This window comes from Diabrotica undecimpunctata, chromosome 2 (assembly GCF_040954645.1).
Source record: "Diabrotica undecimpunctata isolate CICGRU chromosome 2, icDiaUnde3, whole genome shotgun sequence".
Lineage (NCBI taxonomy): Eukaryota > Metazoa > Arthropoda > Insecta > Coleoptera > Chrysomelidae > Diabrotica > Diabrotica undecimpunctata.
In genome coordinates, this window is record NC_092804.1 from 114768621 (window position 1) to 114781608 (window position 12988).

At 31.7% G+C, this 12988-nt stretch overlaps 2 protein-coding genes across 2 annotated transcripts in view; both read left to right on the top strand.

Annotated features, from left to right (window-relative positions):
• On the top strand, positions 1–417 carry LOC140433873 (uncharacterized). The gene has a single exon (XM_072521847.1). It carries the CDS (start codon positions 1–3, stop codon positions 415–417), a length of 417 nt encoding a protein of 138 aa, XP_072377948.1.
• Positions 418–7431: 7014 nt separating this feature from the next.
• LOC140433415 (uncharacterized) overlaps positions 7432–12988 on the top strand; it is a 31846-nt gene continuing 26289 nt past the window's right edge. The window contains exon 1 of the mRNA XM_072521427.1: positions 7432–7679. Within this exon, the coding sequence (XP_072377528.1) occupies positions 7519–7679 (161 nt within the window). The 5' untranslated portion in view covers positions 7432–7518. The remainder of the gene's footprint in view (positions 7680–12988) is intronic.

Genomic DNA, 12988 nt, shown 5'->3' on the forward strand with positions numbered 1-12988 from the left:
ATGACAGTTATGCCACCTGCTCAAGTTGTTGCCCCAAAAGGCAAAAAACAAGTGGCTCTCATCTCTTCACAGGAGAGAGGTGAACTTGTGACGTTCGTAGGGATGATTAGTGCAGCTGGTGGAGCAGTACCACCAGTCTTTGTGTATCCTAGAATTAGAAACCCTAAAGAATATTTAGGCGACGAATACCCAACATCTGCCATGGCGTTAAGGAATAAGAAAGGATGGATGACGTCTGATCTTTTCCCAAAAAAACTAAAACACTTTGCGAATTCTGTTAAATGTACTGTGGAAAGCAAGGTACTTCTGCTCTTGGACAACCACGAATCCCACATATCTGTAGAAGCCATTAAAATGTGTCGAGAAGAGGGGATCGTTTTACTTTCTCTTCCACCTCATACGATACATAGAACTTAGCCACTAGATTTTGCCGAATTTGGACCTTAACTACTGCTCAGCATGATTGGCTACTTTCAAATCCTGCAAAAACCCTTACAATTCGACATGTGGCGCGTTTGGCTAAGAAGGCATATGAATGTACATTCACAATTAAAAATATAACCAGCTCGTTTAAAAATACTGGTCTGTGGCCAATAAATTGATTTGTATTCAGTGATACAGATTTTATGCCAAGCGAGGTAACCGATAAACCATTAATGGAAAATAAAGACGTTAGTTCTATTGATACCATACAAACTGAATTAAACACCGAAACAATTCCGCAAATTTGTTCGACATCAAGCTGTGTAGTAGAAAAAATTATTAATATAACACTTCCAGGCTCGCCTCAATTTCTTCTCACATCAACTAACACACTGAGTCAAATTAGATCATATCCAAAGAAACAACTTGAAAGAAAAGAAAAAACAAATAAATAAGAGAAAAGCACACTCAACAATATATACAGACACGGCGGAATATAGGGCAACATTAAAAGCACGAACGTTTTTGGAACAACTGTTCCATCATCAGGTTATATATATATATATATATATATATATATATATATATATATATATATATATATATATATACAAGGATTTCCACAGTTTTCACTGTATTCCTTCACTCAACCGTTTTCTCCAATTTTTCCTGTTTAGCCAGTCCCCTTCCTGTAGGTTTCTTCTACTCATTGCTTCGTCCACCTCATCTCTGAAAGATCTTCGGGGTCTGCCTCTCTTTCTTCTTCCTATCGGGCTCCACTCTGTTATTCTATTTATCCACCGATTTTGGTCTGCTCTTCTGACATGTCCGTACCATGTTAATCTCTTCTGTTCGATGTAGTGTATTATGTCGGAGTTCATTCCCATTCTCCTCTTAATCTCCATGTTATTTATTCTGTCTCTTCTTGTTACTCTGCAGCTTCTCCTTAGGAATTCCATCTCTGTTGCTCTTATTTTGTTTTTGGTTTTCTTATTTATTGTCCAATTTTCACACCCATAAGTGAGGATACTTCTTGTCATGGTATTATATATTTTTTTCTTTGTTTTCATGCTGATGTTCTTATCCCATAGTACCGGGTTCAATTTTCGTATGCAGTCTCTTGTTTGTCCTAGTCTATTTTTTATCTCTTCCTCCGTTGTTCCTTTGTTTGATATTATGAAACCTAAATACTTATACTTGTCTGTTCCTTTGATTTGTTTACCTTCGTCTATTTCCAGCTGTTTTATTTCTGTATTCTCCGTTGTTAGGTATTCAGTTTTCTTTAGGTTTATTTCCATCCCATTCTTTGTATATTCCTGCTCCAGTTTTCTCATCATAAAACTGAGGTCATCCTCGTCTTGTGCGATCACTATTTGGTCGTCGGCAAAACTTAGCGTATATAGATATTCGTTCCTTACTGGTATACCCATTCCTTAGCACTTTCTTTTCCATGGTTTCAGGGTTTTTTCCAGGAATATTTTAAACAGGGTGTGGGATGTGGAGCAACCCTGTAGTAGTCCCTTTGTCGTCTTAAATGGCCTGCATATTCTATTGCCCGTTTTGATAGCTACTTCGTTATTCTTGTAGAGTGCTTTTACCGCGTTTATTAATCTTCGTGGAACTTCGATGTCTTCCATTGCTTCCCATAGCTTGGTTCTAGGTATTGAGTCATATGCCTTCTTAAGATCAACAAAAGCCAGATGGACGGATCTATTTTTGGCCATTCTTTTTTCTATTAGTTGTTCGACCGTGTAAATGTGATCTAAGCATGCTTTCCCCGCTGTGAAACCTGCCTGGTCTTCTCCGATTTTATCTTGTATATATATTTCTAATTTTTCCTTTATGGTCTTTCCATACAGTCTGCCTATAGACGATATAATGCTGATTCCCCGATAGTTTTCGCAGTTTTTTCTATTTCCTTTCTTGTATATTGATGTCATATATGCTTGGGTCCATTCTGCCGGTAAGTCTTCTCCATTCAGTGCTCTCTTAAACATTTTATGTATCATACGGAATAACTTTTCCGATCCGTTTTTTATCAATTCATTTGGTATTCCGCCGGGACCTTCTGCTTTTTTGTTCTTTAAAGTTTTGTCAGGTTAAAATCGATAGATAAATAAAATAGATAGATGCTTTAAGCATGAAGGACCTCTATCATCTCTAATTTTGTTGATTAACTCATTCATTTCCCTTTAACCCACTCTCCTTTATTCTTTAGTCTTTTCATTTACTTTTATTCCTGCCAGGTCTCTGAGGATCTCAGCCTTTCCAAATTTTTAAATTTAATCACATATACTATAACTTTAATTCCTTCAGCCGGAAGATTTTCAATTCCTTTTCTCAATCTATTGGACTCACTTATATTAAAATTTTTACGATACAAGCAGTACTAAACAATTTCATCTACATACGAAGTCTTACATTAGCTACAAATATATACTATTTATTTTTCCTTGTCCTAGATGTAAGCAACATAAAAGGACATTTCCATATATTTCAGCTAATTCGTCACAAATTACACCTTTTAGACCACACTCCATACGATAAAGAGTAACATAAGCTGCCTAATGCATACGTCATCCTCTTAAACATGACCTTCAACAACACCAGTAATTTACATCTTTTATATTCAATATTAAATAATTATAGAAAAATTTTTAAATCCCAACACCTGGATTGCTGTTATCATTTTAACATCATCAAAGTTTTTTAATCTTTTGGCTGTAGTAATATAATGTTTAACTAACACTGTTTCATGGTTCATTGACATTTTGTTTTTGACACCGTTCATAGGTGTCTTATCAATCAGTTGCCAGCTGAAGTCCGTTTGAAGAGGTTTACTCTCCGGACACTGGAACTCACTTAAGCATGGGTGTATGTTACCTGAAGTAAAATCTAATTAAAATATTAAACATCATATAATATTATCAACATCATGTACAATCTTTGGTAACACATTTCATTTTAAAGGGTTTTTACCCAAATATTTTGGTGGCTCAGGCATGGTAACCTGTAAGTATAACCATTTTATTGTTTCTTTAACCTTAGTCAAAATTTTAAACCACGTTTGCTGTAATTAAATGGTTTATACTTATTTTAGGTATTTTAACCTGATGATGGAACAGTTGTTCCGAAAACGTTCGTGCTTTTAATGTTGCCCTTTTAAGGGTTTTTATAAAATAAAATATACCCACATACAAAGACTAACCTCTTTTGTTATACGTGGTATACAGCCAGCTACAGGAATTATTTTCCTTGTGGATTTTAAAACAGAACAAGGCATCAGTAAAAAAAGATTTGATTACATAGGGTAGGAAAAGAAATATTTCTGTGTCAAGCGAGTCTAGCACTGACGTAGTTTTGCAAGATTGTTCGTCAGGAGATGACGAAGATTTCGAATATTTTAAAGCCATCACCGACAATGAAAATATTGGCATCGGAAATTTTGTTCTTGTAAAATTTCTTGTTTCCAAGATAGACTTTTTATGTAGGTCAAATAACTTCTTTCCAAGATGAGGATTACGAGGTCAAATTTCTGCGCCGCAAAAATAATACAAACATTGCAGCTATTTTGCCTTTTTCTTCCACTTATGGAACTGCAAGAACATCAAGTGTTTACAAATTTAATGTTAACTTTTCTGGTTTAAACGTAAGATAAAATCCATGTTTAACTAAGTTTATAGGTAGGTACTTTTCTTTTACTCATATTTACTTTTACTGTATTTTGATATATAGCCGAATGTGCTCCTTCATATGGCCAAACTACCCCCTATGCCAGTTTCGGCCAATTGTCAAAAAATTTAAAAATACAAAAATATGAGCCAACTTTATGTCTAGATTTTTTTCTCTTTTAAAACAAGTTACAGTCCTAATAAGTTACAGTTTCATCAAAAAATATTGTTTTCTGGATTATATAACCAGTTTTTTCAAATTTTGCTTCTCAAGGCCAATATGCCGAATGTGGACCACTTTCCCCTATTGTAAACAGACATACTCTTCACTACTAGATAGTCAACTTTTAATTTACACCTAATTTTAACCCACAGTCAAACAATATGATCATTAGATGTTGGGGCTGGAATTCCTGGATTTTACGTCTTAGGACCCTTCTTTTTCGAGGATCACGTAAACGAAAAAATATATCTACTTTTTTTGTACAATTAATTGCCATATTTATTTTAATTAGTACGGTTGAACATATATGTAAGAGAATGTGCATATACAAGGAAGAGAGCGAGAAGGTGGCCTCTACGATTTATAAAGTTAAAGAAGCTAGATATTATTTTCTGAGGTTAAATAAAATATAAGGTGTGTAAAACACCAGTTACAACCAAAGAAGATATAAGTGAGAGAATTAGAAATAAATGTATGAGATTAAACAGAAATGTATTAATTTGTTACTTGGTGAAAAATTCTTCTAATAATTTAATTTTATCTGTCTCAATCATATTAACAATTCAGACATATATAATACATTTTAAAGTAGACGACTTTAAAATGATATTGTCAATATTGCTGAGTTACGTTTCTGGGACGATTTTATTATAAAATAGTTCATTCGATTAAATGAAATCAACTTTAACTTAAGAATATCTGTCAGAAAAATCATAGCATGTGATTTGTCTTAAAAAGTACAGATTCAAGTACAGTGTCAAGATTCCATAGTAAATCATGAGTAAAAAACCAGAAAAAACTTCATAATACTATCTCGACATGGTAAGTATTTAGTCTTACTTTTTAGTTTACTCTCAATAAACACCAAACTCTGATTTTATATGTACGGTATTTAAAAACATAAATGATATATCCCGATATATTACTGAATTATTAAAAGTGGTATTTTCCTTTTTTTGACTTCCCCTTTTAATGTGGGTAACCAGATCCTACTGCATTCTGCCGAGGAATTTGCGATGTAATTGGTCTCCTTTAGCATAATTAGAGCCGCTTCTTTGATTTTTTTCTTTTTACATACCATCTTTTTCTTTTAGGACTAAACTTGAATCATTTCATTGAACACCATGTTCATTTTCCCAAGCATGTTTACTAATTTACAATTACAGTTTCATATTTAATGGTCTGGATGTTTCACCTAAATAAAAATGATCGCATTCACAAGGTATTTTATAAATATACAATTTTTTGTTTTTTCTTGTTCGTTAGGTTTAGGTTTAGATAAAATAGATCTCAATGTGTTTGTTGTTTTGAATGTTGTTGAAAAATTTATTTCCTATCGTTTTAAGTTTTTTGATAATCTGAGAGAATGTATTACCTAGTGTAAGTCGCCCTTTTGTAGATCGCTTGCAATTATGCATTGGCGTCAACGGAAGCCATTTTAAACATTTATTATAACTTGAGCGTTTTTTTATTGATTATTTTTGTTAAGTAAATATTTTGTTTAACATTTAATTTTATTTGCATATTAAACAACACTTTATTTCTGACTACTTAGTTATTTTGATACCTTATTAAAAATTAACAAATGAAGGATCAGTTTAGAATAGATTATTATGAATTTTTTCACGGCCAACGTAATAAAAGTTCACCTAATTTTTATTACAATTAATATTTGGTACAAAAAATCACAAATAACTTACAAATTAAGGCAGCTAGATATAGGAAATGCTTAACAAATAACGAAGTAATATAAAATTACATTTCATTACAATACTAATCTACAGAGTGTTCTATTTAAGAAAGTTCAGAAAATACTCATTCTGAGTTACGACCATCCCTGTATTTCAAAATTAGAAATTTCGCTGTGTTAATAATTTTAGACAATAGTAGACTATACTAAAATTCTTTTAATCATAAATATATTTTTTGATATCAAATCTGTATAATTCTACAGGGTGTTCATTTCAATACTAACTTGTCTAAACCTAATCCATTGTCCACCTAATCAATATGGGTGACTCTATATATTTGAAAAAATCTTTAGAATATGAATTTATCTGAGCTTCTACTTTTTCCTAAGTAATTTTTTTCGTATCTCTTTCGACAAATGAGTAATATGACTTCCTCGCAATAATGCTGCACCCTATATATGTACGGAAATGGAAAAGCAGATCAACGGAAATGGCAAACCAAAAGTCGAATGAGCTCAAACTACACTGCAAAGTTAAAAACATATCCTTTCAGCGATCTAAAGAATCTGATTAAAATCCACTTTACTAATACCTGGCAAAATCCTGGATAATCCTTCAAAGAGAAGAAACCAAGTCAAGAAACTAACCGTCTAAGAATTAGCCATGCTGCTGAAACACACAAATACTTAGTAACAAAATACAATTCTTACCAACAAAATCTCAACAGTGTTAAACTATTTAAAAGACATCAAGTTCTGTGATTATATATAAAGTAATATTTCTTGTTTGTTATATCCACTAATAACCCTGCGCGGTTGATGTGGTTTTTGTGTTTAAATAAAAAAAATATTTTTACACATGGGGCGAAATTAAAAGCACTAATTAAATCAGAATCAGATATAATAAAATAAAATGAATTTCAAATCTATTGAATTGCTTAACAAGAGACATAATAAAAGGGGGTAAAAGTAGTAACAAGAGGTAAACCAAAAATTAAACAGGAGGATCAGATAAATGACGAAATTGGAAAATTTGTAATCAGAAGTTAAAAGAAGAAATGCAAGAACATGATAAAAAAAATTTTGTAGACGAAGTTATATAAAAAACTGTATAAACATCAAACAAGATAAATGCATAGTTCCTCACAATGACGGCATCAAAAAAGCACAAAAATATGTAGTATGGTAGTCATTCTGCTAGAAGTGTGATGATTGACGGTGATAATGATTTTGTGTAACGCACATTTCTTGAATACATGTTGGTAACGAAAACATATTTTCCTAATCTCATGGTAATATTAAATGTATTATCATATTCGAAAAAAATAATATCATGTTATCGATATTTGATTGTCTCAGAATATAAAAATTGTTTAAAACCTAATCTGATTAAATATTCATATATATCAATATTATTTAAGTAGTATATTGTTGTATTTTCATTGATTATATACCAGAGTTTTGAGTATCAAATATAAAACAACGCCACGTGTAAATTATATTTTATATTGATGACGATGAAAGTTTTACTATTGCTAGCAGTTTTTGTACCATTTGTCGTAAGTCACGATGCGAAGATTACAGAATTACTCTCTCAAGAAATCTTGGAACATTTTGATGTGGAATTATTATTAACGCAAATGGAAAAAATCTATTTACTTGAAAAAAGCAGGTATGTGTTATTTCTTCAGTTATATCAATACATGAACACTAATACTCATCATTCATCTCTAACTACCTCTTGTTCTAATTTGTTATATATTGTCCTTAATGTATAAGCAACACACTAGAAGGTAATTTTAAATCGACGTATTGCGCCAATTTAGTGTCTCTTCCTAGTTGACTTGCAAGAGGACCGATTTAATACAAACGATAACATATTTTCGGAAATACCTAATGTATTGTAGTAATCAGCAGATGCAAATATCCAGCTGATTGTTGAAGATAATGCAATTGAGAGTGTGGACACCTATAAATACTTCGGAACATGGATAACATAAAATATAGACCAATCCAAAGAAATTAAGACACGTATTGAAACAGCACGTGCTTCATTCGTTAAACTTAGAAAGTTTCTTTATTGTCGAAATATAAGGTTGGGAGTACACTTAAGGATGCTTCGGTGTTACGCGTTCTGTACTCTTCTTTATGTCTTGGAAGCATAGACATTAAAACTAGTGCATCGGAATAAGTTGGCCTTCTTTAAATTTTCATGTTACAGAAGAATTTTACGAAGATCATGGACTCAAAGAATGTCAAACGTAGAAGTAACTAGAAAAATAGGAAATAAAGCGGAAATAATATTTACTATAATAAGAAGAAAACTTAAACACAATAGCCCAGTCCGGTTATGCAAAAATCATCGCTTTCACTGTAAAATTTTTCGCAGTTATCTGAAGCTTTTTATATCAAGAGTATCTTTATTTTCCCGTTTTTTCAATTAAAATTGATAAATGATTTACGGAGATATTTGCAAAAAAGCAGTTGTTTTGCAATAAATTTATAAATTGTATTAATTTTTTTATTAACAAAATAAAATGTAATTAATACATTTGAAAATAGAGGAATTACCGTCTTTTAAATCTGTGCGTAATTTTCCTCCGATCGGTCAAATATTTTAAAAATTATTTAATTTATTTAACCCTGAGGCTAACTATTTAAGCTATTAAGCTTGCTCTATTAATGATGCTAGACACATTTAGCAAACTTCATAGGATTCTTTAAGACTTAAACTATCTCAGAAGTTAAATGCATATTGCGTTTTCATCGAAATTATTTACAAAATAAACGTCTAAAAAAGGGGTAGGTTTATTACTTATAAACAATTGTAACAACCATTGGATAGCTGGTAAAAAAATTCACATTAAAAAAAAACCTTCTATGACCAATAGGAACGAAGTTAGGGACTATTTTTAAAAAAATCATATCTCCATTGTTTATAAACATTAAGAAGTAAAATTTGCACAAATTTTGAATGAAAATCTAAACTTTATATTGAAACTTATCTGCTACTTATCCCGCCTTTTTACGGATACTAAGATATATTACCGGTTTTCTATTACATAGATGACCTTTCTCCTATTCACATGAATACATAAAAAAAGTAAACGGACACGAGGACGGTATACTCTGTGATCTTTGGAGATATTTAAACCTAAAAACATAAACAAATGTTTTTACCGTCCTCGTACTGTACATATACCTATACACATGTAGAAACATATAGATCGTCAAAGTAGTAAATAATTATAATTAATATAAGCAGTATAATAATATAATGTATAAAAAATTACCTGAAATTTAATTTATAAAATATATAAGTATTACATCATTGATATAAAATGAAAAAAATATATGTTGATTTTCCGTGATTTTCCGAGATTTCCGGGTGGAGGGGGTGAAAATTATGTCATCATTATTAATACTGCGACAGACTATTCCAGCCAAATTTAAAAAAAAGTAAGTTTTTACGGTAAATTTCAAATGGACTCAATTTTTCCGAGGTTTCCCATATTTCCGGGCCAGTGAAAACTATGTAGTTATTCATATTTCGACGAGCTACCCCAGATTAAAAAGAAAGAGGCTTCTAGCTGCAATGGAAGCCGAGATAATGTAAATTTTTCCTACGTGTTTTAATTGGAAGTTCCGATCTCGAAAAAAAAAACGGAGCTAAAACAGTTATCCTCCACTTTCCATGTCGATCTTTCAAAAGTACCTTCGTTTCGAAGGGCTGTAAGTTTCGAAAAATTTGATGAATTTTATTGCTATAAGTTTCAATATAAAGTTTGATTTTCATTCAAAATTTGCAAATTTTACTTCTTAATGTTTTTAAACAATGGAGATATGATTTTTTTAAAAATAGTCCCTAACTTCGTTGCCATTGGTCATAGAAGGTTGTTTTTTTAATGTGAGTTTTTTTACCAGCTATCCAATGGTTGTACGTACAAGTCTTTAGCTTGAAAAATATAGAAGTTATTATAATTGTTTATAAGTAAAAAACATACCCCTTTTTCAGACGTTTGTTTTGTAAATATTTTCGATAAAAACGCAATATGCATTTAACTTCTGAGATAGTTTAAGTCTTAAAGAATCCTATGAAATTTGCTAAATGTGTCTAGCATCATTAATAGAGCAAGTTCAATAGTTTAAATATTTAGCGTCAGGAATAAATAAATTAAATAACTTTTAAACTATTTGACCGATCGGGGGGAAAGTTCGCACAAATTTAAATGACGTTAATTCCTCGATTTTCAAATGTATTAATAACATTTTATTTTGTTAATAAAAAAATTAATATATTATAAATTAGTGCGAAAAAACTTCTTTTTGCAAATATCTCCGTAAATTATTTATCAATTTTAATTTAAAAAAACGGGAAAATAACATATTTTTGATATAAAAAAATGATATAAATATTGTTTATGTATTATGTAAGGAAAAAAACTTGAAAAAAAAAAACGCGAGGTAAAAATACGAGTACTTTTTTATCTATTCGTCATCTAGTAATCCCCACCTATGTCTTAGAAGCTTAAGATATCTGGGAAAAATTTTTCAACCTTTTTTTTACCCAGATTGGGCTACAAAGGACATGTGATGATAAGGCAAACATATTTATTATTGCAACTTATTATGCAAGGCAAAATTGGACGAAAACGAAATGTTGGAATACGAAGAATATCATGGCTTAAGAACTTAAATTGTTTAAATGGAGTAGTGCAAAACCATTAAGAGTGGCAATCAACAAAATCCGCATAGCCCTGATGAATAGAATGAAATGGTTAACAACATAAGTTTATATTGTTTCCTGGAAATATTTTCTTCGGTAATTTCCGAAATTTTTGGAAATTTTTGTTTAACATTTTTTTACATAAAGTACCTCGAAAACTATGGCCATTGGTATAAGAACAATAATATTAAATATAGAACATTAATACATATAAGTAAAGTTAGGTAATTAGGCTTCCCTAATTACCTAAATTGGTCCCCGAGAAGAAGTCTTAATTTAATTATGGATGAAATTATCAACTGGTTAACAAAGGAAGAGGAGACAGGATGGGATTCAACGAAATAAAAATAAACTTTGATCAAATAAAAGGCAGATATCGAGCACAGTTTTATTAATTTTATCTTGCCCAAGTACTTTCACTCCCTAGAGCATCGTCAGGGGCATCTAAAATAAGCCAAGAAACGTTTTTTTAGCTGAAGAAATTAATTAACTTCGATAAAAACTCGAAGCTGATGGTTGATAAATGTTTTTATGTGATTAACGTTTTAGACTTACTTCGTCAATTGCGGCCTATCCAACAAGAATAAAATGTTATAAACATAAAATTAAACATCACACTACAATACACAAGGACAAACACTCTAAAATTTTTTAAAAATAGGCGAAGCTACATTATGTATGGAAACCGCAGACCGAATGGCTCCCGGTCAACGGAAATGTTGAAGTGACATGTGGCATATGACAGCTTGGATGGGCAGTCAAAATCATGGATATGTGATCTGCACATTTCAAAATTCTATGAAACTAAGTATTGACCAAAGGTCCAACTGACACTACTATAGGAAGTCAATCGATGAAATATGAAATTATGTAGAATATTTTTATGTAGATTGCATAATCCAGATCTCACACTCAAACCTGTCTATGATAATTAGGGTGTTAGTTTGAGAGCAACTGAAGTCGACGTAAAGTATGAATGCAAGAAATAGACTAAACAATATATTAGACAGTGGGTAGTTGACTACAATAAAATGGTCTACCAAACACTATCAATATTGTAAGTATATATTGTATTATATTGTAAGTATAATATTGAGTGTACAATATTGTAAGTATAATATTAAGTGAAAGTACTTGGGCTAGATTAAATTAATAAAACTGTGCTCGATATCTGCCTTTTATTTGATCAAAGTTCATTTATTCGAGCATTAAACCTTATATCGAAATAAAAATAGTCTGATGCAATTTATCAGATTGAACATAAGAGCAAAAGAATTTAATATGACAATCTCATCTCAGAAAACTAAAACAATAGTAAACAGAAAAGAACCAACCAGAGGTAAAATAAAAATTGATGGCATCAGTATTGAACAAGTAATGGAAATAAAATACATTGGAATTACACTGTCCAGCTATGGAGACCTGGACAAAAAAGTGAGAGATCAAGTAGAAAAATCAAATACACTGACAGGATGCCTTAATACCACTATATGGCGAAACAGACACATTAACACTGAGGTGAAGTCAAACAACGCCCGATACAGCTACAACACAAAGGCTACTGGAAACGGCAGAGATGAGAGTACTGAGAAGAATTACAGGAAATACGCTGGGAGATCGAAAGAGAAGTGAAGACATTAGTAGAAAATGTAACGTACAGTGTATAAATGAATGGACACAAAATAGAAAAAAAAATGGCATAACCACATAAGCAGAATGGGGGAGACCCGTGTAGTCAAAATAGCAAGAGATAAGTCACCAATCGGCAGACGAAGTATCGGACGGACGCTCAAAATTATAGAGTGATAAACTTCCATAGAGGTATTAATCCGCCAATGAACAAGCAGAATTGCTTATAAAGAGGAAGAAGAAAAAAATAAAAGAAGTAACGGGTCAGTACAAAAAACGTCGTTGATAGAGACGGCAAATGAAAGGCCCAATCTTGAAAGTAAATAAATAGTGACAGGACCTTACATAACTATGGATAAAATTAGACAGTTGACTGATGTAAACGCTTACACTGCTGAATTCAAACTGGCGATCGCGAAACCAGTGGGGCGGAACAATAAGTGGATTGGAAAAATTAGTGAAGCGCGAAAGAGGAGGAGATAGTAGGCACCCGGTTAGCGGGACAAGGCCACATGACGCATACCATCTGAACTCTTCCATGTACCACCAGCGGTACGTATACAACCCTACCAGTTGAAAACAACTGATCTAAACAATTAAGTCAGAGCATAAACTTAAATAACGTT